This window comes from Symphalangus syndactylus, chromosome 6, assembly GCF_028878055.3.
Source record: "Symphalangus syndactylus isolate Jambi chromosome 6, NHGRI_mSymSyn1-v2.1_pri, whole genome shotgun sequence".
Taxonomy (NCBI): Eukaryota; Metazoa; Chordata; class Mammalia; order Primates; family Hylobatidae; genus Symphalangus; species Symphalangus syndactylus.
This window is the reverse complement of record NC_072428.2, coordinates 138,923,060-138,950,469: the sequence shown is the minus strand read 5'-3', so window position 1 is coordinate 138,950,469 and position 27,410 is coordinate 138,923,060. Positions and strand designations below refer to the sequence as shown.

The following is a 27,410-nucleotide window of genomic DNA, read 5'->3' as shown; positions in this document are numbered from 1 at the left end:
TAAAAATAAAAAATAAAAAAAAATTAGCTGGGCGTGGTGGCGGGTGCCTGTAGTCCCAGCTACTTGGGAGGCTGAGGCAGGAGAATGGCGTGGACCTGGGAGGCAGAGCTTGCAATGAGCCAAGATCGCGCCACTGCACTCCAGCCTGGGCGACAGAGCGAGACTCCGTCTCAAAAAAAAAAAAAAAAAAAAAGTACATGAATGTTTGCAGCAGCTCCCTTCAGAATTGCTAAAATTTGGAACAATCCAAATGTCCTTTGATGGATGGTGGCTATACAAACTGTGATACATCCATAGTACTAATGCATTTTTTTCTTTTCTTTTGAGACAAAGTCTCGCTCTGTCACCCAGGCTGGAGTGTAGTGGTGTGATCTCCACTCACTACAACCTCTGCCTCCCGGGTTCAAGCGATTCTCCTACCTCAGCCTCACAAGCAGCTGGGACTACAGGCAGGCGTTACCGTGCCTGGCTAATTTTTGTATTTTTTGTGGAGACAGGTTTTTGTCATGTTGGCCAGACTGGTCTGAAACTCCTGATCTCAAGTGATGCACCCACCTCAGCTTCCCAAAGTGCTGGGATTACAGGAGTGAGCCACTGTGCCTGGCCTGCATTTATTTTTCTTTTTAGAGACAGGGGTCTCGCTATATTGCCCAGGCTGGCCTTGAACTCTTGGGCTTAAGGGATCCTCCCACCTCAGGATCCCTTGAGGGGACCTACAGGTGAGAGCCACTATAGCTGGTGCTCCTTAATAACAATGTGGGTGAATCTCAAAGGTATACTGAGTGGATGTATGTTGTAAACTTTTATAAGTCTCGAAAGGTTACATACTGTATAATTCCATTTATATGACATTCTTGAAAGGTAAAACTATAGGGACAGAAATAAATCAGCCCTTGCTAGGGGTTACAGATATAGGAAGGGAGGTGGATCAAAAGACATTACAAGATAGCTGGGCACAGTGGCTCTCACCTATAATCCCAGCACTTTGGGAGGCCCAGGCAGAGGATTGCTTGAGGCCAGGATTTTGAGACCAGACTGGGCAACATAGCAAGACCCTGTCTCTAAACTTTTTTTTTTTGAGACAGAGTCTTGCTCTGTTGCCCAGGCTGGAGTGCAATGGCGTAATCTTGGCTCAATGCAACATCCGCCTCCTGGGTTCAAGTGATTCTCCCACCACAGCCTTCCCAGTAGCTGGGATTACAGGCACCCGCCATTATACCTGGCTAGTTTTTTTTGTTTGTTTGTTTGTTTTTGAGATGGAGTCTTGCTCTGTTGCTCAGGCTGGAGTGCAATGGCGTGATCTCAGCTCACTGCAACCTCCACCTCCAGGGTTCAAGCGATTCTTCTGCCTCAGCCTCCCCAGTAGCTGGGATTACAGGCGCGTGCCACCACGCCCAGATAATTTTTGTATTTTTAGTAGAGACAGGGTTTCACCATGTTGGCCAGGCTGGTCTCGAACTCCTGACTTCAGGTGATCCGCCTGCCTCAGCCTCCCAAAGTGCTGGGATTACAGGCGTGAGCCACTGCACTGGACCAACAATTTTTTAAAAAAGAAAAAAAAAAGGCTATTTAAGGGCATTTTAGAGCGTGATGAAACTTCCAATAGCCTTGTAACTGGGTCCCTTGAGACTTCAGCATTCTGCAGTTCTTAAGGACTGAATAAATGAAAATTCTGATCAGGCCCTTGCTTGTTTGCATGTTTTAACCACTTGCTTTTTACCCCATATTCCTTGTTCTCACAATATAATTACATACTGCTGATGTACTGTTTAATTGTCAAGGAGGAGGAGATAACTTCAGGGTCATGAAAAATTGTTGCCGGGGGAATGCCTTTAGGGTCGTTGAGGCCAGCCCCTGACGCCCAGAAGCCTGATTGCTCAAGGTGTTATAAGAGACTGAAGAAACACAGACTTTCCCCCTTGGTTCCCTGAACTCCCCCTCCCTTACTCTCTAGCCCCATAACAACTCCCTGCTTCCTTTTGTTAAGACAGATTTTAGAGATTTGCTCTGCTGCCTTCTCGCTTTGGCCAAATCGATTAAATCTTTTTGCATCTCCAAGCACCAGTGTCTCAGTGTTTGGCCTCAGCTGCCCATGAGGTACAAAAGCCTGATTTTGGGGTTCTACAACAGTCTGATTATGATGTCAGTTACATGTTTATACATATGTTAAAATCTGGAGTTCTATGTAGTAGTATAGAAGTTATACTTCTATGTAACTTACAGTTATAAAAAAAGTTAATAGTTAAAAGTTCATGGCAAGGCGCAGTGGCTCAAACCTGTAATCCTAGCACTTTGGGAGGCCGAGGTGGGCAGATCACGAGGTCAGGAGATGGAGACCATCCTGACTAACACGGTGAAATCCCGTCTCTACTAAAAATACAAAAAATTAGCGGGGCGGGCACGGTGGCGTGCGCCTGTAATCTCAGCTACTCGGGAGGGTGAAGCAGGAGAATCACTTGTTTTTTTTTGTTTTGTTTTGTTTTTCTGAGACAGAGTCTCACTGTGTCGCCCAGGCTGGAGTGCAGTGGTGCGATCTCAACTCACTGCAAGCCCCACCTCCCGGGTTCACACCATTCTCCTGCCTCAGTCTCCCCAGTAGCTGGAACTACAGGCGCCCGCCACCTCGCCCGGCTAATTTTTTTTATTTTTAGTAGAGACGGGGTTTCACTGTGTTAGCCAGGATGGTCTCGATCTCCTGACCTCGTGATCCGCCCGCCTCGGCCTCCCAAAGTGCTGGGATTACAGGCGTGAGCCACCACGCCCGGCCAGCAGGAGAATCACTTGAACCCAGGAGGCAGAGGTTGCAAGCAGCCGAGATCATGCCACTGCACTCCAGCCTGGGCAACAAGAGCAAGACTTCGTCTAAAAAAAAAAAAAAAGTTCATAGCAGTATGTATTAAAAAATTGTACTGTATACACTTCGGGAAGCTGAGGCGGGTGGATCACCTGAGATTGGGAGTTCGAGACCAGCCTGACCAACATGGTGAAACCCCGTCTCTACTAAAATACAAAAAATTAGCTGGGCATGGTGGCGCGTGCCTGTAGTCCCAGCTACTCGGGAGGCTGTAGCAGGAGAATCGCTTGAACCCGGGAGGCGGAGTTTGCAGTGAGCCGACATCCCGCCACTGCACTCCAGCCTGGTGACAGAGCAAGACTCTGTTTCAAAAAAAAAAAAAAAAAAGCCAGGCGCGGTGGCTCACGCCTGTAATCCCAACACTTGGGGAAGCCGAGGCAGGTAGATCACAAGGTCAGGAGTTTGAGGCCAGCCTGACCAACATGGTGAAGCCTCGTCTCTACTAAAAATACAAAAATTAGCCAGGCGTGGTGGCAGGTGCCTCTAATCCCTGCTACTCGGGAGGTTGAGGCAGGAGAATTGCTTGAATCCAGGAGACAGAGGGTGCAGTGAGCCTTGATTGCGCCACAGCACTCCAGCCTGGGTGACAGAGTGAGGCTTTGTCTCAAAAAAAAAAAAAAATTGTACTGTGTAACAGTTGTAAAAATAAAAAACGTTAAACAGTAAGGTGCATGTACATTTCACAATTCCGTGGCAAACACAGATGTGTACACGCTCCTCAGCCTGTGCAGGGACTATTTTATTTCTTATGCACATCCTCTCCCAACTGCACACTTTTCCTTTGCTACTTTAGCCTGACACCTAAGACATGACTAAGAATGCGAGGTCGATTTTCTGGGGACAATCGCCACCCCCTTCCTTGCCCTCTCTCTCCTTTCTGTCTCTTCCTGGTTTCCCCTTCTGCGTCTTCCCACCTCTCCCCTGTTCTTGCGTTCTCGTGTTTCTCACGCCCTGCGTCATAGCCTCCTCCGTCTTCTCCTCCCACCCTATCTCTGTCTCCTGCAGTGGCCGTGGGTGCCCGGCCGCAGCTTTGGGCCACCCTGAGTCCCTGCAGGCGGCCCTGAGGCCGGGGTGGCTTCCGCATGGGGTCTCTGCCCAAGGCCGTTCTCTGCTAAGGAAGGAGCGTGGCCGCCCGGGGAGCCCAGAAGGGCTCTAGACCCACGGCGACCGGACCTGGTAGGCGGACCCCGCCTCCGCGTCCCCGCCGGGACAAGCACGGGGCCCCCATGGCCTCCGCGCCCCCGGCGGGACGGATGCCCCGGGCCACTGCGGGCAGCGCGCGCCCCCCACCCACTTTCCGGCCTCGCTGGATTCCCGGGACCCCCTCACAGACGAAGCCTGTCTCGGGGGCGGCTTTGGGAGGAACCGCACCGGACGCTCCCCTCTCGCTGCCTCTCAGTCTGGGTTTCTGTGAAGCGCGTCTCCCTGTCCCTGATCTCTCCATGTCCTGCCCCTCCGTTTCCCCTCCGGTCAGCTCCTTGGCTTGTCTCTGACCGCCTCCCTCTCCAGATCCCGGGAATCCGACGGTCCCTCAAAGACCGGCGTGCTGCGGCCGGCTCTGAGGGCGCCCAGGCCCCTCGGTCCCTCCTCTGAGGACCGACGCTCGGGCAGCCCCGCTTCTCCCGCCGGCAGGAGGCGCTGTAGGGCGGAGCGGCAGCCGCGGCCGGGCGCCGGGTCCCAGCATGCACCGCGCCCGGCTGGCGCTGCGTTTGGGGGCCACCCGGGCTGTGCGTGGGAGTCGGGTTGGGGCGGAGCGGAGGGGAATCAGTGAGCTGCAGGGCCGGTTCCCGCGGAGCCGCCGGAGACGGTCGGCTTTGCCAGGGCCGGGCGGGACCGCGGGGACCATGGCGGAGCCGCCTCGGGTAAGCGGGCTGGCCTGTTTGGACGCCCGGTTTCGGGGTCGTGGTGGGTCCTCAGGTTCTGGACTCGCCCGTGGCCTGGGGTCCCCGTGAGTGCCCGCGGTGCACGGGTAGAAAGGAGTCTGCAGGCCGCTTCTGCTGGGGGTGTGGATTCCGGGCCTTGCGGTGAGCCGGTGGCCTCCGCTCCCGCGGCTTGTCCGTAGCCAAACCCCTGGACAAAGCCGAGCGTGGACCGAGGCCGACCTAGGAGCGGGGCGGAGCCTGGGCGAGGATGCCAGGCGGGCGGGGAGCGGACGGCGGAAAGGATAGAAAGGTAGAGGTGGATGTTACAGGTCAACCAGTTTTACATCATAGTCACCGAAATCAGAACAACTGTTCCAAAAAATTTCAGATTCCGAATGGTTGAAATGGTGTTTGGCGGGGGCTTCAATGTCAGAATTTATTTTCTAGCGTGATTTGTGGTAAGTGTAAGATGATACGTTGGGAGAAGTAGAAGAGGATACAAAAAATTAAGTTAGTGGTTTCTTGAAATCGAGGTTTAGAGGGTATTTTTATCTTGTAAACTTTAATGTTGAGGATTTTTGCTGATTATTAAATGAATAAGGCCGGGCGCGGTGGCTCATGCCTGTAATCCCAGCACTTTGGGAGGCCGAGACGGGTGGATCACCTGAGGTCAGGAGTTTGAGACTAGCCTGGCCAACATGGTGAAACCCCAAGTCTACTAAAAATACAAAAAATTAGCCGGGCGTGGTGGCGGGCGCCTGTAATCCCAGCTACTTGGGAGGCTCAGGCAGGAGAGTTGTTTGAACCCGGGAGACGGAGGTTGCAGTGAGCCGAGACTGCGCCATTGCACTCCAGCCTGGGCAACAAGAGCGAAACTCCGTCTCCAAAAATATGTACATACCTATATATATGGGGAAAGGATATAAACAGCCAAATCACAGACCTGAAAATAAATTATTAATGAGTAAAAGAATGGATTTTAAAACTTGTGACATTGAGTCCAGGCGCGGTGGTTTACGCCTGTAATCCCAGCACTTTGAGAGGCAGAGGTGGGCAGATCACCTGAGGTCAGGAGTTCAAGACCAGCCTGGCCAACATGGCGAAAAACCGTCTCTACTAAAAAATACGAAAATTAGCTGAGTGTGGTGGCGGGCGCCTGTAATCCCAGCTCCTCGGGAGGCTGAGGTAGGGAGAATTGCTTGAACTCGGGAGGTGGAGGTTGCAGTGAACTGAGATGGCGCCACTGCACTCCAGCGTGGGCGACAGAGCGAGACTCTATCTCAAAAACAAACTTGTGACATTCAGACGGTGGAACACTATACAAAATTAAAATAAATTAGCTACATATATAATCAACAGGGCCGGGCGTGGTGGCTCACGCCTCTAATCCCAGCACTTTGGGAGGCCAAGGCGGGCGGATCACGCGATCAGGAGATCGAGACCATCCCGGCTAACACGGTGAAACCCTGTCTCTACTAAAAATACAAAAACAAAAATTAGCCGAGCGTGTTGGCGGGAGCCTGTAGTCCCAGCTACTCCGGAGGCTGAGGCGGGAGAATGGCGTGAACCCGGGAGGCGGAGCTTGCAGCGAGCCGAGATCGCGCCACTGCACTCCAGCCTGGGTGACAGAGCAAGACTCAAAAAAAAAAAAAAAACTCAACAGGGCCAGATCCCAAAATGTTGAGGGAAGAATACAAGTATAATAAAGTATTTATGTATAAAAGACACAAAGTAATACTGAATACAGATACATATATGTATTAAAATGAACTGGAAAGTTCCCATATTTATAATGTTTGCCTTTACAAAGGAAGGAGAATGTGACAATATCAGAACATGATTGAAGAGAGGAACCACAAGAACTTGAGTTTCACCTGTCACATTCTATTTCATTAAAAGGAACTCTGAAGAAAAATGTTAAACTTGTTAAGTCAGTGGTGAATACTAGGATGCTTATAGTTTTCTCTCTAACTTTCTGGATCTTTAAACTTCTAAAAATTAAAAAAAGTTTTAAAAGTAAGGAATTTTAATCAGAGGAGAGAATGAGTACCTTTAACACAGAAGTATAAACATACGTTCAGTTCTGTAATAATACAGCATATGCATTTCTAAAAATCATAGTGCTATGCAAAATTGTGCAATAAAAACCACAGAGCTTATTGGGAGAAATGTTACATATACAATACTCAAACTCTCATCAGTAATGTGTTGAAAGGACCTAAAAGCAGTTTTATGCACTTTAGTGATTAATAAATTATCTTAATTGCCTTAAAAACTGCCTGAAATAAGCCTGGGCAGGCCGGGCGCGGTGGCTCACACCTGTAATCCCAGCACTTTGGGAGGCCGAGGCAGGCAGATCACCTGAGGTCAAGAATTCAAGACCAGCCTGGCCAACATGGTGAAATCTCGTCTCTACTAAAAATAAAAAAATTAGCTGGACGTGGTGGCGGGCACCTGTAATCCCAGCTACTCAAGAGGCTGAGGCAGGAGAATCACTTGAACCTCAGAGGCGGAGGTTGCAGTGAGCTGAGATCGCATCAATGCATTCCAGCCTGGGTGACAGAGCAAGACTTGGTCTCAAAAGAAAGAAAAACAAACAAACAAAAAGCCTGGGCAACATGGTGAGACCCCTCTCTACAGAAAATGAGCCAGGCATGGTGGCATATCCCTGTGGTCCCAGCTACTCAGGAGGCTAAGGCAAGAGAATCACTTGAGCCCAGGACATCAAAGCTATGGTAAGCTGCGTTGGCACCACTGCACTCTGGCCTGGGCAACAGATGAGACCCCGTTTCAAAGAAAAAAAAAAAAACCTAAAAGAACGACCTGAAATGTGCTTGTGGAAGTGGGCAGAGCAAGGGTTGCAGTTTGTGAGCTATTGTGAAGTGGTGAAAGGAAGGTTATCTGAAATGAGACGGAAAGTTGTGACCCTGGTGGTGAATAGGTAGGGCTCATAACACAGGGTAATCTGATGTTTGAAGTGTGTTGCATGTGTGCATTTTGTGTATGTCTATGCAGCCCAGTTCTGTTTGTTCACATAGTACAAAGTTTCTCACCCTTGCCACTACTAACATCCTGTGCTGGATAATTTTCTGTTTTGCAGGCTGTCCTGTGCATCGTAGGATGTTTATCACTATTCTTGGCTGCTGCGCACTAGATGCCAGTAGGCTACCCCGCTTCCCCACATTATAACAATAAAAAATGTTGCCAGGGGACAAAATTGTTCTGATTGAGAACCACTAATCTAGTGTTTCTTATAGACAGAATTGCACATAAGCAAATGCAAAATTTTGTAATATATTGTCTCCTAATATATCAATCATGTTGGAACAAATTCACGTTTCAAAACAAGCATTATAGCAGAAATGACTATATTTCCTTAAGCTTAAAATAATGAATTTCTGATTTAAGTGTTGCTATATCTGCAGTTTGGATATTTGTCCCTAAACCTCATGTCAAAATTGGATTTGCGGCTGGGCACAGTGGCTCACGCCTGTAATCCCAGCACTTTGGGAGGCTGAGGCAGGTGGATCACCTGAGGTCAGGAGTTTGAGACCAGCCTGACCAACAAGGTGAAACCCTGTCTTTACTAAAAATACAAAAATTAGCCGAGCAGGGTGTCAGGCGCCTGTAGTCCTAGCTACTTGGGAGGCCAAGACAGAATTGCTTGAACCTGGGAGGTGGAGGTTGCAGTGAGCTGAGATCGTGCCACTGCACTTCAGCCTGGGCGATGGAGCAAGACTCTATCTCAAAAAAAAAAAAGATCTGCAATGTTGGAAGTGGACTCTAATGGGAAGTGTTTAGGTCATGGGGGGTGGATCCCTCATGAATGTCTTGGTGCTGTCCTCTATTAGTTCCTGAGGGAGCTGGTTGAAAAGAGCCTGACATCCCCCCTTCTGTCTTGCTTCTTCTTGCCATGTGATCTGTGCACATGCCAGCTCACCTTTTGTGTGTGTGTCTCACTCTGTCGCCCACGCTGGAGTGCAATGGTGTGATCTTGGCTCACTGCAACCTCCGCCTCCTGGGTTCAAGCGATTCTCCTGCCTCAGCCTCCCAAGTAGCCAGGATTACAGGCCCCTGCCACCACGCCCGGCTAATTTTTGTATTTTTAGTAGCGACACGGTTTAGCCATATTGGCAAAACTGGTATTGAACTTCTGACCTCAGGTGATCTGCCCACCTTGGCCTCCCAAAGTGCTGGGATTACAGGTGTAAGCCACCGTGCCCAGCCCCCTTTACCTTCCACCATGAACAAAAGCCATCTGAGGCCTTCACCAGAAGCAGATGCTGGTGATGTGCTTCTTATACAGCCTGCATAACTGTGAACCAAATAAACCTCTTTTTTTAAAAAAATTACCCCACCTTGGTGTTCCTTTACAGCAATACTAAACAGACTAAGACAAATTTAAAGGAGTCATTAGAGTTTTTAAAACTCAACTCTAAATTTCATAATGAATATAACAAAAAGATGGGAAGTCCTAGCCAGAGCAGTCTGGCAAGACAAAGAAATAAAAGTCATCCAAATAGAAATAGAGGAAGTCAAACTATCCCTGTTTGCAGACTGTATGATTCTATATGTAGAAAACCCCATGGTGTGCCCAGACACTCCTTAATCTGATAAACAACTTCAGCAAAGTCTGAGAATACAAAAACCAGTGTACAAAAATCAGTAGCATTCCTATAAACCAAAAACATCCAAGCTAAAAGCCAAATCAAGAACACAGTCCCATTCACATCTAGTCAAAAATGCCAAGGAATACAGCTAACCAAGGAGGTGAAAGATCTTTACAACAAGAATTATAAACACTACTCAAAGAAATCAGAGATAACACAAAGGGAAAAACATTTAATGCTCATGGATAGGAAGAATCAATATTGTTAAAATGGCCATACTGCCCAAAGCAGTTTCCAGATTCATTGCTATTCCTATCAAACTACCAATGACAATTAGAAGAAAACTATATTGCCGGGAGTGGTGGCTCACGCCTGTAATCCCAACACTTCAGGAGGCCGAGGCAGGCAGATCATGAAGTCAGGAGTTCGAGACCAGCCTGGCCAATATGGTGAAACCCCGGACTCAAGCAGTTCTCCCACCTCAGCCTCTCAGGTAGCTAGGACTACAGGCATGTGCCACCATGCCCTGCTAATTTTTGTGGGTTTTGTTACTGTTTTGGTAGAGATGGGTTTAGCTATGTGGCCCAGAGTGTTCTCAAACTCCTGGGCTCCCAAATTACTGGGATTACAGGTATGAGCCAGTGTCTGGCTGAAAAAACTATTTTAAAATTCATATGTAACCAAAAAGGAGCCCAAATAGCCAAGGCAGTCCTAGGCAAAATGAGCAAAGCTGGAGACATCACACTACCTGACTTCAAACTATACAAGGCCACAGTAACCAAAACAGCATGGTACTGGTAAGAAAACAGACATACAGACCAACGGAACAGAATAGAGAGCCCAGAAATAACACCACACACCTACAATCATCTGATCTACAAAGTCAACAAAAACAAGCAGTGGGAAAAAGACTCCCTATTTAATAAATGGTTCTGGGATAACTGGCTAGCCATATGCAAAAGACTGACACTGCACCCCTTCCTTACACCATATACAAAAATCAACTCAATATTGATTAAAGACTTAAATGTAAGACCTAAAACTATAAAAACCCTGGAAGATAACCTAGGAAGTAGCATTCTGGACATAGGCCCTGGCAAAGATTTCATGATGAAGACTCCAAAAGCAACTGCAACAGAAACAAAAATTGACACATGGGACCTAATTAAACTGAAGAGCTTCTATGCAGCAAAAGAAGCTATCAGCAGAGTAAACAAACACCCTACAGAATGGGATATTTGCAAACTATGCAACTGACAAAGGTCTAATATCCAGAATCTGTGGGGAACTTAAATTTACAAGCAAAAAACAACTGCATTAAAAAATGGGTAAAGGACATGAACAGACACTTCTCAAAAGAAGACATACACATGGCCAACAAGCTTATGAAAAGATGCTCAGCATCACTAATCATTTGAGAAATGCAAATCAAAACCATATCAGTCAGAATGGCTATTAAAAAGTTAAAAAAAAACAAGGTTACAGAGAAAAGAGAACACATAAACACTGCTGGTGGGAATGTAAATTAGTTCAGCCATTGTAGAAAGCAGTTTGGTGATTTCTCAAAGAACTCAAAGCAGAATTACCTTTTTTTTTTTTTTTTTTTTTTTTTTTGTGATGGAGTTTTGCTCTGTCATCCAGGCTGGTGCCATCTCGGCTCACAGGAACCTCTGCCTCCCGAGTTCAAGCAATTCTCCTGCTTTAGCCTCCTGAGTAGCTGGGATTACAAGCGCGTGCCACCATGTCCAGCTAATTTTTTGTATTTTTAGTGGAGATGGGGTTTCTCCATGTTGGCCAGGCTGGTCTAGAACTCCTGACCTCAGGGGATCTGCCCGCCTTGGCCTCCCAAAGTGCTGGTGTTACAGGCGTGAGCCACCATGCCCAGCCAGAATTACCATTTGACCCTGCAATCCCATTATTGAATATATACCCACAGGAATATAAATTGTTGTGCGTAAAGACACATGTTTGCATATGTTCATTGCAGCACTATTCACCATAGCAAAGATGTGGAATCAACCTAAATGCCCATCAGTGGCAGACTGGATAAAGAAAATGTACATATGCACCATGGAATACTATGCAGCCATAAAGAAAACCATATCCTTTGCAGAAAGATGGATGGAGCTGGAGGCCATTATCTTAAGTGAGATAACACAGGAGTAGAAAACAAAGTGCCGTTCTCACTTATAAGGGCGAGCTAAACACTGAGTATATACGGATACAAAGCGGAGAATAACAGACACTGGGGCCTACTTGAAGGTGGAGGGTGGGAGGAGAATGAGGACTGAAAAATTACTTATCAGGTACTATGCTTATTACCTAGGTGATGAAACAGTCTGCACACCAAACCCCCACAACACGCAATTTACCTGTATAGCAAACCTGCACATGTACGCCTGAAACTAAAATTTAAAATAAATAAATAAATAAAAATAAACTTTGGCCGGGCGCGGTGGTTCACGCCTGTAATCCTAGCACTGGGAGGCTGAGGCGGGTGGATCACCTGAGGTCAGAAGTTCGAGACCAGCCTGGCTAACGTGGCAAAACCCTGTATCTACTAAAGATACAAAAATCAGCTGGGGGTGGTGGCCGGCACCTATAATCCCAGCTACTTGGGAGGCTGAGGCAGGAGAGCCGCTTGAACCCCAGTGGGCAGAGGTTGCAGTGAGCTGAGATCGTGCCACTTTACTCCAGCCTGGGCAAAACAGCAAAACTCCGTCTCAAAAAAAAAAAAAAAAAAATTTAAAGATGACTAGGCTGGCTGGGCGCAGTGGCTCTCGCCTGTAATCCCAGCACTTTGGGAGGCCCAGCCAGGCAGATTGCCTGAGGTAGGAGTTCGAGACCAGCCTGGCCAACATGGTGAAACCCCGTCTCTACTAAAAATACAAAAAAATTTAGCCCAGTTTGGTGGCGTGTGCCTGTAATCCCAGCTACTCAGGAGGCTGAGGCAGGGGAATCACTTGAACCAGGGTGGTGGAGGTTGCAGTGAGCCGAGATCACGCCACTGCACTCCAGCCTGGGCAACAGAGTGAGACTCCATCTCAAAATAAATAAATAAAAATAAAAGATGAATAGGCTGAGTACAGTGGCTCATGCCTGAGTCCCAGCACTTTGGGAGGCCAAGCTGGGTGGATCACTTGATATCAGGAGTTGGAGACCAGCCTGACCAACATGGTGAAACCCCATCTCTACTAAAAATGCAAAAAAAATTAGCCAGGTGTGGTGGTGCACACATGTAGTCCCAGCTACTCAGGAGGCTGAGGCAGGAGAATTGCTTGAATCTGGGAAGTGGAGGATACAGTGAGCTAAGATCATGCCACTGCACTCCAGCCTGGCAACAGAGTGAGATGCCGTGTCAAAAAAAAAAAAAAATTTAAGTTGGAACAAGATAAACTTTAATACTTATAGAAAATAAGGACATATGGCAGTAACAATGGCAGTTCAATAAAAGGTGGGATGTATGCTTATGTAATTAGAGTGTTTTAAATTAACAAATATATAATTTACATACTCCTAGTTGTGAGCCTCAGGAAGTATCCATTTATCCAAGTCAACCATAATAAACACAAGTATTAAACAATACTAAACATTTGCATACATTGCATTTTTCCTAATGCAGTTTTTAGAAAAGCAATAAAATTCAAAACCAATTGCTGGTAACTCTTAGTCTTCTGCTTCTGGGGAGGCCTCAGAAGACTTACAATCATACGGTCTTCTCATGGATGGAGCAAGAGGGAGACAGCGAAGGGACAAGTGCTACACACTTTTAAACAACCAGATCTTGTGAAAACTCGCTATCATGAGAACAAGGGGGAAGTCCGCCCCCATGATTCAGTCGCCTCCCACCAGGCCCCTCCTCCAACCCTGGGGATTACAATTTAACAGGAGATTTGGGTGGGGACACAGAGCCAACCATGTCAAGTGTATGCCTAGGCATTTTATTGTTTTTTCCAGCCATTGTAAAAACTACTGAGTTCTTGATTTCTCAGCTTGGTCGCTGTTGGTGTATAGCAGTGCTACTGATTTATATACATTAATTTTGTTACCTGAGACTTTGCTGAATTCATTTGTCAAATCCAGGAGTCTTTTGGAGGAATCTCTAGGATTTTCTAGGCGGAGGATCATATCATTGGCAAACAGATAGTTTTCCAATTTGGATGCCCTTTATTTCTTTCTCTTGCCTGATTGCTGTGGCAAGGACTTCCAGCCTTACAAATTAATGTAAATTAAAATACTGAAATACAACTTGCCACCCCACGTTGGCAAAAAATAAGGTTTGAGAACATCTTGTGCTGGCAAAGGTATAAAGAAACAAGAAGTCTCATGTTAATAGCAAGGGTAAATGTGCTGGATTCTTTTTGGAAGGCAATCTGATGTTATTTATTAAAACTGAAGATGTGTATTCTCTTTGATTTAGTACTCCTTTTATACTTTATCCTGAAGAAGTAAAAGCACTAATACATAGAAAGCAGATGAGAACACTAACTTTTTTTTTTTTTTTTGAGACCGAGTCTTGCTCTGTCGCCCAGGCTGGAGTGCAGTGGTGCGAGCTCTGCTCACTGCAACCTCTGCCTCCCAGGTTCAAGCAATTCTCCTGCCTCAGCCTTTCCAGTAGCTGGAATTACAGGTGCACGCCACCACACCCGGCTAATTTTTGTATTTTTAGCAGAGGCAGGGTTTCACCATGTTGGTCAGGCTGATCTCGAACTCCTGACCTCGTGATCTGCCCACCTCAGCCTCCCAAAGTGCTGGGATTACAGGCATGACCCACCGCGCCTGGCTGAATACTGTAATTTATAAGGGAAACAAACTATATGTCCCATCAGTGGGGTATATCTACTCATGGAATATAGTGTGACTTTACCAAAAAAATGTGTTTGCCTCAATATATATTATTAACCTGGAAAGAGGTCTGTGACATATTAAGTGAATGAAGTTACAAAGTGACTTGTTCCCATTTTGTAAAGAAAAAAATTCCATACTCTACATATGTATATATACTTTGAACAAGCATAATGAAACGTGGAGCGGGGGATGTAGTGGTTAACAGCAGAACGATGTAATTGGAGTAGAAGAAGGAGTAGTTCTCCAGGAAGAAGCTGCTGAGCAACCAAAAACATTTGTCCACTGCAGAAGTCTTTTAAATTAACAAGAAGGAGCTGGAGTCATTTTGAAGCAACCATGAATGTATATGTCTTATGTCTACAATTTCAGCTACCTCTGACTTTTGAGGATGTTGCCATTTATTTCTCCGAGCAAGAATGGCAGGATCTAGAGGCATGGCAGAAGGAGCTTTACAAGCATGTGATGAGAAGCAATTATGAGACTCTCGTCTCTCTAGGTAAGACCTGTTCACCTTTGTGGGTAGGTCATGGAACTGGATCCTGTAAGGGGTCACAGTCACTTGATGCTCCTGTTTCTCAGGTAGCAAGATTTCTCAGAAATTAACTCAGAAGGGTATTTTTACCCTGCAATCTATTGTTAATACTTTTGTCAACATTGTTAATCTTTACTCAAGGGTAGACATTGTTGCATGAGAATATTTGAACAATGTAAGGTTGTCCGGGTGACTAAATATTATTTATGAGGGGCCTTTAGTCATGACTTACTATCAGGATGCCATGATTGTCCACATAGGAGCACACCTAGCGCACATTCATGAGGTGCTCTGTATATCTTTAACCTAGGATATCCCTACCTCACAACTTTTACAGTGGGGTCTAAATACTACAGAAAAGCTATTTTGGAAGGGTGTACAATGAAGTGTTTGTTTTTTTGAGACGCAGTCTCACTCTGTCGCCCAGGCTGGAGTCTTGGCTGACTGTAACCTCTGCCTTCCGGGTTCAAGCAGTTCTCCTGCCTCAGCCTCCCGAGTAACTGGGACTACAGGTGTGTGCTGCCACGCCCGGCTAATTTTTGTATTTTTAGTAGAGACAGGGTTTCACCATGTTGGCCGGGATGGTCTTAATCTCCTGACCCCGTGATCCACCCGCCTTGGCCCCCCAAAGTGCTGGGATTACAGGTGTGAGCCACCGCGCCTGGCCTGAAGTGTTTTAAGAGTAGCTGTCTCTGCCGGGTGCAGTGGCTCACACCTGTAATCCCAGGACTTTGGGAGTCCAAGGCGGGTGGATCACGAGGTCAAGAGATCAAGACCATCCCGGCCAACATGGTTAAACCCTGTCTCTACTAAAAATACAAAAATTAGCTGGGCGTGGTAGCGGGCGCCTGTAGTCCCAGCTACTCAGGAGGCTGAGGCAGGAGAATCACTTGAACCTGGGAGGCGGGGGTTGCAGTGAGCCGAGATCGCGCCACTGCACTCCAGCCTGGCAACAGAGTGAGACTCCGTCCCAAAAAGGAAAAAAAAAAAAAAGAGTAGCTGTCTGGCCTGGGTATGGTATTGGATGTCCTTTTTGCTTATTTGGTTTTTATATTTCATTTATCAAATATCATTTTTAAAAAATCAGTCTGTTCAGAGAAGCATCAAGTGAAAGATAAAAATCTCCTGTTTCATTCTTTTTTTTTTTTTTTTGAGACGGAGTTTCGCTCTGTCCCCCAGGCTGGAGTGCAGCAGCGCGATCTTAGCTCACTGCAAGCTCCGCCTCCCAGGTTCACATCGTTCTCCTGCCTCAGCCTCCCAAGTAGCTGGGACTACAGGCGCCCACCACTGCACCCGGCTAATTTTTTTGTATTTTTAGTAGAGACAGGGTTTCACCGTGTTAGCCAGGATGGTCTCGATCTCCTGACCTCGTGATCCGCCCTCCTCAGCCTCCCAAAGTGCTGGGATTACAGGCGTGAGCCATCACGCCCGGCCCCTGTTTCATTCTTATCTCCACATTCAGTTAACCACGTGAGGGCAACCACTTTTAACCATTTTTGTTTTAGTTTTTAAAGTGGCTTCCTCCAATCTAAATATGCTTACAGTAACTTGATTTATCAAGTTTAGACAGCATTAATTAATTACTATGAAAAATTAGGCATTAGTTCACTTATACAATCCCTCTTCTATCTTCTCCCCAGTTTTTGATAGTTTTTGTGCCTCTGTTGGTCAGCTTTATAATTTAAAATAATATGTTTAAGATTCTAGATTGTATTCCATCATTTTCATCTCTTGACTCATTCAGTATATAAAGATAATTAGTTCTCTAGTACTTCCCTTCATCTCTTCTGCCAGTTGACAACAGCCATACCACTTCCTTTATATTGCGAAGTTTCTAATATTTATATTCTGTTCTGTTGCCATAGTTTTTTTTTTTTTTTTTTTTTTTTTTTTTTTTTTTTTTTTTTGAGACGGAGTTTCACTCTTGTTGCCCAGGCTGGAGTGCAATGGCACCATGTCAGCTCACCACAGCCTCCGCCTCCTGGGTTCAAGCTATTCTCCTGCCTCAGCCTCCTGAGTAGCTGAGTTTACAGGCATGCACCACCACACCCGGCTAATTATATATTTTTAGTAGAGACGGGGTTTCTCCATGTTGGTCAGGCTGGTCTTAAACTCCCAACCTCAGGTGATTCACCCACCTTGGTCTCCCAAAGTGCTGGGATTACAGGCGTGAGCCACTGTGCCTGGTCTACCATAGTTAACTTTTGCAGGCTTTATGTATGGATTGTTTCTAAACCATATAACTGAAAACATTACATTATTTTCATTGTTACTGAAGAATCAGTTACAGTAAATGAATCTATAGAGGCAAAAATATAATTCTATGCCATTAACCCTGTGCCAGCCTAGTAAGAATGTTCCAAGCATCAAGATCAAATGGATTCTCTTTTTTTCATTCTTATCAGTTGTTCAGAATTATGCTACATTTTGGCCGGGTGTGGTGGCTCATGTCTGTAATCCCAGCACTTTTGGAGGCTGAGGTGGGTGGATCCCTTGAGGTCAGGAGTTTTTTTTTTTTTTTTTGAAAATATATGCTTTCATTTTTCCATGATTACAAACACAACTGAATATCAAATGCACAAAGTAAGAATTATACGGGGAAAAAAATCAGATACGTTCATATATAACCTTTTCAAGGCTATTTCCATCCAGAATAACCTTGGTTTGCCAGGGCCAATAGAAGTCACAAAATCGCCTTTAGTCAAATTTGTGTGTTTGCTTTCTTCTATAATTCCAATACCTCCACCATCAACGACTTGAGATAGCTGCCACGGTGTTATATAATCAGTGCCAGTGTCTTCATTCATTCCACAACGAAGGCTGTCACTTCACACTTGGAAGGTTGCACAACGGCCAGGCAGACACGCTCCTCACTTCCCAGATGGGGTAGTGGCAGGGCAGAGGCGCTCCTCACTTCCCAGTCGGGGTGGCGGCCGGGCAGAGATGCTCCTCAATTCCCAGACGGGGCAGGCGGGCAGAGGCGCTCCTCACGTCCCAGATGGGGCGGCCGGGCAGAGACACTCCTCACGTCCCAGACGGGGCGGCCGGGCAGAGGCGCTCCTCATTTCCTAGACGGGGCGGCCGGGCAGAGACGCTCCTCACTTCCCAGACGGGGTAGTGGCAGGGCAGAGGCGCTCCTCACTTCCCAGATGATGGGCGGCCAGGCAGAGACGCTCCTCACTTCCTAGACGGGGTGGCGGCCAGGCAGAGGCTGTAATCTCAGCACTTTGGGAAGCTAAGGCAGGCGGCTGGGAGGTGGAGGTTGTAGCGAGCAGAGATCACGCCACTGCACTCCAGCCTGGGCAACATTGAGCACTGAGTGAGCGAGACTCCGTCTGTAATCCCAACACTTCGGGAGGCCGAGGCGGGCAGATCACTCGAGGTCAGGAGTTGGACACCAGCCTGGCCAACACAGCGAAACCCCGTCTCCACCAAAAACACAAAAACCAGCCAGGCATGGTGGTGTGCGCCTGCAGTCCCAGGTATTTGGCAGGCCGAGGCAGGAGAATCACGGGAGCCCCAGGCAGGGAGGCTGCAGTGAGCCGAGATCATGCCGCCGCGCTCCAGCCTGGGCAACAGAGGGAGAGTGTCTCAAAAAAAGAAAGAAAAGGAAGGAAGGAAGGGAGGGAGGTCAGGAGTTTGACACCAGCCTGGCCAACATGGTGAAACCCCATCTCTACTAAAAATACAAAAAATAGCTGGGCGTGGTTGTGCATGCCTGTAATCCCAGCTACTTGGGAGGCTGAGGGAGGAGAATCGCTTGAACCCAGGAAGCAAAGCCTACAATGAGCCGAGATCACGCCATTGCACTCCAGCCTGGGCGACAGTGAGACTTCATCTCAAAAAAAAAAAAGAAAGACAAAATTATGCTACATTTTAATTTGTTTCATTGTTGGGCCATGACTGTTTCTCATGCTTTCATCATATCGTTATGATTATCCATCATCATCATCATGTTCATCATGTTGCCCAGGCTGGTCTTGAATTCCTGAGGTCAAGTGATCCACCTGCCTTGGCCTCCCCAGGTTCTGGGATTACAGTCGTGAGCCACTGTGGCCAGCTAGGAGAACACCCATCTTCTTTTATTTATTTATTTATTTATTTTTGAGAAGGAGTCTCGCTCTGTTGCCCAGGCTGGAGTGCAGTGGCGCAATCTCAGCTCACTGCAAGCTCCGCCTCCCAGGTTCATGCCATTCTCCTGCCTCAGCCTCCCCAGTAGCTGGGACTACAGGCGCCTGCCAGCATGCCCGGCTAATTTTTTTGTATTTTTAGTAGAGATGGGGTTTCACTATGTTTGTCAGGATGGTCTCGATCTCCTGACCTTGTGATCCGCCTGCCTTGGCCTCCCAAAGTGCTGAGATTACAGGCGTAAGCCACTGCGCCCGGCCACCCATCTTCTTAATCTAATAGTCAATTACATGGATCTTTCTGCCTTCTGTCAATTCTGTCCCCAAATGAATCTATAGATTCAAAGCAAGTCCAGTCAGAATCCCAATAGAGCTTTCTGTGGAATTTGATAAGCTGATCCTAAAGAACATGGAAGAACCAAGACGAGAATAATGAAGACAGTCTTATGGAACAAGATGGAAGGTGATTGATTGTTCTATCAGATAGCAAGACTTATTATGTGGTACTATGTTAGAGATAGTAAAACATCTGATAGCATCGTGTGTTGTCAAGATGTGAAGCAAAGTGAACATTCCTACTCTATTGTCAATCAGCATAGCCACTTTGGAGAGCAATTTGGTAACATACAGTAAAGTTGAAGACATGCTTATCCTATGATACAGCAATTCACTTCAAGAACTGTCAATGCTTATGTGTGTATTCATAGAGGCATGCCAGGGAGCAGAAGAAAAAGACAGACTGTGATATATTCATATAATCAAAGACTATCAAACAAATGAAGCCAAGTGTTCCAAAATGGAGAAATTTTAAAAATATAATTTGAGGAGAGAAGAGCAAGTTGCAGTACAATGTGGTATGGTCTATGTAAAGTTTTTTTTTTTTTCTCCAAGATGGGAGTCTCGCTCTGTTTCCCAGGCTGGAGTGCAGTGGTGCGATCTCGGCTCACCGCCAACTTCCACCTCCCAGGTTCAAGCAAGTCTCCTGCCTCAGCCTCCCGAGTAGCTGGGACCATAGGCACACACCACCACGGCCAGCTAACTTTTGTATTAGATGAGCTTTCATCGTATTGCCCAGGCTGGTCTCGAACTCCTGACCTCGTGATCCTCCCACCTCGGCCTCCCAAAGTGCTGAGATTAGAGGCGTGAGCCACTGCGCCTAGCCTGGTCTGTGTAAAGTTTAAAACCAGCAATATAGGCCGGGCACAGTGGCTCATGCCTGTAATCCCAGCACTTTGGGAGGCCGAGGCAGCCAGATCACCTGAGGTCGGGAGTTCGAGACCAGCCTGACCAACATGGAGAAACCCTGTCTCTACTAAAAATACAAAAATTAGCCAGGTGTGGTGGTGCATGCCTGTAATCCCAGCTACTTGGGAGACTGAGGCAGGAGAATCGCTTGAACCCGGGAGGCGGAGGCTGCGGTGAGCCGAGATCGCGCCATTGTACTCCAGCCTGGGCAACAAGAGTTAAACTTTGTCAAAAAAACAAAACAAAAACCCAGCAACGTTTTATTTATACATATATATTTTAAAATAAGAACATGCATAGGAATAATATACACCAGATTCAGGGTAGTGCTTACCTCTGGAGAGGGATATACAGGGTCTTAAACTGTGTAATGTCTCATATCTTTAAAAAACCTGAAGTAGACTGGGCATGGTGGCTCATCCCTACAATCCCAGCACTTTCAGAGGCTGAGGTAGGAGGATATCTTGGGCCTAGGAGTTTGAGACAAGCCTGGACAAACTAGGGAGACCCTGTCTCTACAAAAAATTTAAAAATTAGCTGAGCATGGTGGCTCCCGCCTGTAGTCCCAGCTGTCAGGAGGCTGAGGTGGGAGGATTACTTGATCCCAGGAGGTTGATGCTGCAATGAGCTGTGATTGCACCACTGCACTTCAGCCTGGGAGACACAGCAAGACCCTATCAAAAACAAAAAAATAAAAAACCTGAAGTGTGTCAGCACGGTAGGATTTGACAAAGTTAGATGGCATCCAGGTTTTTGTATATTTTTCTCCTTCTCTGTGTGCCAGAAGTATTTCTAATAAGTTAAACCACTGGCCAGGTGCAGTGGCTCATGCCTGTAATCGCAGCACTTTGAGACGCCAGGGTGGGGTAGGACTGCTGGAGTCCAGGAGTTTGAGGGTAGCCTGGGCAACATAGTGAGACCCCATTTCAAAAACTAATAAAAAAAATTAGCCAGTGTGGTAGCTCTTGCCTGTAGTCCCAGCTACTCAGGAGGCTGAGGTGGGCAGATCAGTGGAGCCCAGGAGGTTGAGGCTGCAGTAAGCTGTGATCATGCCACTGCACTCCAGCCTGAGAGACACAGTGAGACCCTACCTAAAACAATAGTAATAATAACTTAAAGCATTATTTTAAAAACTCCTTTTTGACCACATTTTTGCCGTAACCAACTTGCTTTAAAATTGGACCCTATGATTTGGCTGTTATTAAATCACTGTTAAGAATATTGAAGGCTGGGCGCAGTGACTTACGCCTGTAATCCCAGCACTTTGGGAGGCCGAGGCAGGCAGACTGCTTGAGCACAGGAATTTGAAGCCAGCCTGGGCAACACGGTGAAACCCGTCTCCACTAAAAATGCGAAAATTAGCTTGGCCTGGTGGTGTGTGCCTGTAGTCCCAGGCTGAGGTTGAAGAATTACCTGAGCCCAGGAAGCATGATTGCACCACTGTACTCCAGCCTTGGCAACCGGAGTGAGACCCCATCTCAAAAAATAAATACCTAAATAAATACATAAAAAAATGTATATATATATATATATATGGCATTAGCCATTTTGTTTTTGGACAAAATACAGCATTGCTAAATGTGTGGGGACCATGACAAAATTAAAACAACATACCTGATCTAACATGCCCAGACAGACTAGGAGGCATTGTTAGATGTGTAGGCAGTTTTTTCATCTTTGTGTAAACCTTTTTTTTTTTTTTTTTGACATGTTGTTCTCATACTTTGTCCCAGGAGTGAATGTTGAGAAATTTAGACACTTAGTGTGCTTTAAATTCCGGAAGCCAAACTACCCTGTCTGACTTCTCTGTGCAGATGATGGACTTCCAAAACCAGAACTAATATCCTGGATTGAACACGGGGGAGAGCCCTTCAGGAAATGGAGAGAATCACAGAAATCAGGAAACATAATTTGCTCCTCTGTTGATATGCATTTTGATCCAGGTTTTGAGGAACAGCTGCTTTGGGGTGAGTATTAAGAAATCAGGGCCCCGACCTTGAGACATTGTGTTCAGATTTGTTTCTCTTCTCTGATCTTGTCATCGTGTTTGGGTGAGCTGAGGTTTGATGACTCTTATCTTCTAGATAAAGGCAGTAAAGCATAATAGTTAGGAATGTGGGTTCTAGAGTCTATGTCTGGATCTTGCTTTTTCTTGGTGACCTTGGGCAAGTTATTGAACCTTTCGGTATTTCAATGCCTGATCTATAAAATGAAAGTACCCATGTTAACAGGATTGAATTGGTTAATATATATAGTGTTAGGCCAGGCATGGTGGCTCCGGCCTGTAATCCCAGCACTTTGGGTAGCCCAGTTGGGCAGATCACTTGAGGTCAGAAGTTCCAGACCAGCCTGGCCAACATGGTGAAACCCTTACTCTACTAAAAATACGAAAAAATTAGCCGGGCATGGTGGCAGGTGCCTGTAATCCCAGCTACTCAGGAGGCTGAGGCAGAAGAATTGCTTGAAACTGGAAGGCAGAGTTTGCAGTGAGTGAGCTGAGATTATGCAACTGCACTCCAGCCTGGGCGACACAGCAAGTCTCAGTCTCAAAAAAAAAAAAAAATATATATATATATATATATACACATACACACATATATATGTGTATATACATATGTATATAAATGTACACATAAATATATAAATATATGTGTATATATGTATACATATATGTGGGTATATATATTGAGAGACAGTTTATATAGTAAGAACTCAGCAGAAACTGGTTATCCAGATTTTTTTTTTTTTTTTTTTTTTAAGACACAGGATCTTGCTGTGTCACCCAGGCTGGAGCACAGTGGCATGACCATAGCTCACTGCAGTCTTGAACTCCTGGCTTCAAGCAGTCCTGGCCTCAAGCAGTCCTCCCACCTCAGCCTCCCAAAGTGCTGGGATTATAAGTGTGAGCCACCATGCCTGGCCCATGGTTATCCAGATCTTCGTGACTAACGTGGCTTCCTTCCTAACTAGAGACTGTTGTCTACTTGAATACTTCAACCTGAGCTCTTCCCTTTCATTTCTTGTCATGATGAGAGAGTCTAAGATTTTTGGATTCTTAAAGTACAGAATGAAATGAATACTTCAACCTGAGCTCTTCCCTTTCATTTCTTGTCATGATGAGAGAGTCTAAGATTTTTGGATTCTTAAAGTACAGAATGAAATGAATACTTCAACCTGATCAACCTGAGCTCGTCTCTTTCATTTCTTGTCATGATGAGAGAGTCTGAGATTTTTGGATTCTTAAAGTACAGAATGAAAAAGTCAAACAGGAGCATCATTTCAAGAAATCTTGTCAAATAGTTTTAGTTTTTAGGTGCTTATTTCGAAAGTGAAGCTTTTTCCCCACAAATTACCTAACTTTCTACCATCTATTAATTATTTCAAGAAACCTTCTTGAAACATTGGCAGAAATGGGGGCAGGGAGGGAGGAAGAGGCCCAAGCCTTGCTGCCAGGTCTTAGAGACAGGATGGCTCAAGGATCACGTATAACTGTGGTATTAGTCAGGGCTCCAGCTCGGGACTCCAGGTGTGTCTGTACATCAGAATGGGATACACTGGCTTTCCTGAAGTCATGAGAGCAGTCAACACTTACAGAGTACATGCACTATGCCAGGCACCATGCTAAGCACCTCATGCACATTAGCTCATTTAATTCTCACAGTAATCTTATGTACTTTTGTTTCCACGTTTTTACAGAAGGAGCTGAAGCCAAAAGAGAGCTTGACAAAGGTTACATAGTGGACAGATAGGATTCAAAACTAGGCAGACTGATTCCAGAGCTTACACTCTATATTTGCGACCTATATTTTCCTTTTTTCAGTATTATCCAAAGATACGTCTGTTCAGTTTAGTTTCAGCAGACTCACCAAACTCACGGCCATGAGACAGACCACACTACATGGTTGGGTAGCTCAGTGGAAGCTGGGTTCCCAGGCCACCAAAAGGCACTCTTGTGGGTCACTTGACTGTGAGAATCGCTAGTAGTGCTGCAGACAGGAATACCGACTGAATTTTTGTTTTCAATTGCAGGAAGCCAGCAGGCTGTGAATTCAGGAAAAACTAAAAGCCATTTCCAATTAGATCCTGAGAGCCAGTGTTCCTTTGGATCCTTTGTTTCCTTCAGGCCTGACCAAGGCATCACCCTCGGGAGCCCACAGAGACACGACGCCAGGGCTCCTCTGCCACTAGCCCGCGGCCCCAGTCAATCTACCCTAAAAGAAGGAATCCCAGGTCCCAGAAATCTGGATCTTCCTGGTTTGTGGGACGTCCCCACCTGGGAGAGCACCCAGCACCCTTGTCCTGTCTGCGGGGAAAGCTGTTGGGAGAACAACCACTTAGTAATGCACCAGAGAGGCAACTCAAAGGACCGGACACGTAGGGCCTGGGAGAAATTCAACAAGAGGGCGGAGACGCAGATGTCGTGGAGCAGCCCTCGGGTACAGAGGCACTTCCGGTGTGGCGTGTGCGGTAAGAGCTTCCGTCGGAAGCTGTGTCTGCTGCGCCATCTGGCGGCCCACACGGGGAGGGGCCAGTTCAAGAGCGCTGACGGTGAAATGCGCTTCCGACACGAGCTGGCCCATCCCAGCCACCGCCTCCCGCAGCAGGGGGAGAAGCCTGCCCAGTGCACCCCATGCGGCAAGCGCTGCCTCCCGGTGGACAGCACGCAGGCTCGCCGGTGCCAGCACAGCCGGGAGGGGCCGGCCTCTTGGAGAGAAGGCCCTGGGGCCTCCAGCAGTGTGCACTCGGGACAGAAGCCAGGCTCGCGCCTGCCCCAGGAGGGGAGCGGCCACCAGGAAGGGGACACGGAGGCGCTGCAGCACGGCGCAGAGGGGCCCTGCTCCTGCTCGGAGTGTGGCGAGCGCTCCCCTATGAGCGCCAGGCTCGCCAGCCACTGCAGGGCGCATACTGGACAAAAGCCCTTCCAGTGTCCGCTTTGCACCAAGCGCTTCCGCCTGCGCCGCCTGCTGCAGGTCCACCAGCACGCGCATGGTGGGGAGAGACCGTTCTCCTGCAGGAAGTGTGGCAAGGGCTTCGCCAAGCAGTGTAAACTCACGGAGCACATTCGAGTCCACAGCGGAGAGAAGCCTTTCTGGTGTGCCAAGTGTGGCAGGAACTTCCGTCAGAGGGGACAGCTGCTGCGGCACCAGCGGCTGCACACGGACGAGAAGCCCTTTCAGTGCCCAGAGTGTGGGCTGAGCTTCCGCCTGGAGAGCATGCTGAGAGCCCACCGGCTCCGGCACGGTGGGGAGTGGCCCTTCTCCTGTAGCGAGTGTGGCAGAGGCTTCACCCACCAGTGCAAGCTCCGTGAGCACCTGAGAGTGCACAGCGGGGAGAGGCCCTTCCAGTGCCTGAAGTGCGACAAGCGCTTCCGCCTGAAGGGCATCCTGAAGGCCCACCAGCACACGCACAGCAAGGAGAGGCCGTTCTCGTGCGGGGAGTGTGGCAAGGGCTTCACCAGACAGTCCAAGCTCACGGAGCACTTGCGCGTGCACAGCGGGGAGAGGCCCTTCCAGTGCCCGGAGTGCAACAGGAGCTTCCGCCTGAAGGGGCAGCTGCTCAGCCACCAGCGCCTGCACACGGGAGAGAGGCCCTTCCAGTGTCCGGAGTGCGACAAGCGCTATCGCGTGAAGGCCGACATGAAGGCCCACCAGCTGCTGCACAGCGGGGAGATGCCTTTCTCCTGTGAGTGCGGCAAGGGCTTTGTGAAACACTCCAAGCTCATCGAACACATCAGGACGCACACGGGAGAGAAGCCTTTTCAGTGTCCCAAGTGTGACAAGAGTTTCCGCCTGAAGGCGCAGCTGCTCAGCCATCAGGGCCTGCACACAGGGGAGAGGCCTTTCCACTGCCCTGAGTGTGACAAGAACTTCCGGGAAAGGGGACACATGCTGAGGCACCAGCGCATCCACAGGCCCGAGAGGCCCTTCGCCTGTGGCGACTGTGGAAAGGGCTTCATTTATAAGTCTAAGCTTGCAGAGCACATCAGAGTACACACGAAATCCTGTCCTGCTCCAAATGAACTAGACATTAAGAAAAGACTCAGCCAACTGTTCGCAATGATAGAGGCCGATTGGAGTTGAGGCAGAGTGGGACATCCAAAGCGTTCAGCAGGATTGGTATTGCCCAGGAATCCACAGCAACAGTAGCCAGACCCGCTGGTAGACGGGTTTTAGGAGCAGGTGTCCTTCTTTGAGCAAGAGTGTCATATAAGTTAGGAATATGAGGAACCACAAAGGATTTTCTCTTTGGAAACATCACCAATTATATTTCTTTTTTTTTTTTCCAAGATGGAGTCTTGCTCTGTCACCCAGGCTGGAGTGCAGTGGCATGATCTCGGCTATATTGGAAAAGATGGCATTATAAAACAAGGACATAATTTTATGAAAAAGGAAGCATCTGCAAACGAAAACAATTTCTACGAGGTTATATGTGATTGTTAAAATTTTTAAGAAAAAGTGCACACAGAAATCCAGATAGGATGTGATTACCTTTGCATTTATATAAAAATATATGTGTGTAATTACAAGGAAGTTCTGACATTTTAAAAAGTAATTGTTATAAAAGTAAATTTAGGCCAGGCACAGTGGTTCATGCCTGTAATCCCAGCACTTTGGCAGGCCATGGCAGGAGGATCGCGAGCCAAGGAGTTTGAGACCAGCTTAGGCAACGTGGCAAAACCCTGTCTCTACTAAAAATACAAAAATTAGCTAGGCATGGTGGTACACACCTGTAGTCTCAGCTACTCCGGAAGCCTAGGTGGGAGGATCGCCTGAGCCCAAGGAGGTCGAGGCTGCAGTGAGCAATGATGGTGCCACTGCACTCCAGTATGGATGACATAGCATGACACTATCTCAAAAAAAAAAAAAAAATTTAGGCCAGGGGTGGTGGCTCATGCCTGTAATCCCAGCACTTTGGGAGGCAAGGTGGGCAGATCACAAGGTCAGGAGATCGAGACCATCCTGGCTAACATGGTGAAACCCTGTCTCTACTAAAAATACAAAAAAAAAAAAATTAGCTGGGCGTGGTGGTGGGCGCCTGTAGTCCCAGCTACTGGGGAGGCTGAGGCAGGAGAATGGCGTGAACCCAGGAGGCGGAGCTTGCAGTGAGCCAAGATCGAGCCACTGCACTCCAGCCTGGGCAACAGAGCGAGACTCCATCTCAAAAAAAAAAAAAACAAATTTAGTATCTTCCAAAGGAAGCTTGGCAAGTCCTTTTAATTCTCTTTAGAATTTATAGAATATAGCCTGATGTGGTGGCTCACACCTATAATCCCATTACTTTGAGAGGTCAAGGCAGGAGGATCACTTGAGGTCAGGAGTTTGAGACCAGTCT

The 27,410-nt window shown here is 47.2% G+C and overlaps 1 protein-coding gene across 9 annotated transcripts; it reads left to right on the top strand.

Moving 5' to 3' along the window:
• The first annotated feature begins 3,689 nt into the window (after positions 1-3,689).
• Positions 3,690-26,608, top strand: ZNF786 (zinc finger protein 786). 9 transcript variants are annotated; one of them, XM_055284399.2, is made up of 6 exons: positions 4,618-4,716; positions 11,314-11,632; positions 14,544-14,670; positions 19,173-19,296; positions 21,893-22,045; positions 24,108-26,608. In XM_055284399.2, the coding sequence occupies exons 4-6, from the start codon at positions 19,266-19,268 to the stop codon at positions 26,156-26,158; spliced, it is 2,235 nt and encodes a 744-aa protein (XP_055140374.1). In that variant the 5' UTR covers positions 4,618-4,716; positions 11,314-11,632; positions 14,544-14,670; positions 19,173-19,265; the 3' UTR covers positions 26,159-26,608. The 9 variants fall into 9 exon arrangements, with proteins under 9 accessions (XP_055140368.2, XP_055140373.1, XP_055140377.1 ...); XM_055284395.2 differs by lacking the exon at positions 19,173-19,296 and having other exon boundaries at positions 11,314-11,472; XM_055284394.2 differs by lacking the exon at positions 19,173-19,296.
• The last annotated feature ends 802 nt before the right edge of the window (positions 26,609-27,410 follow it).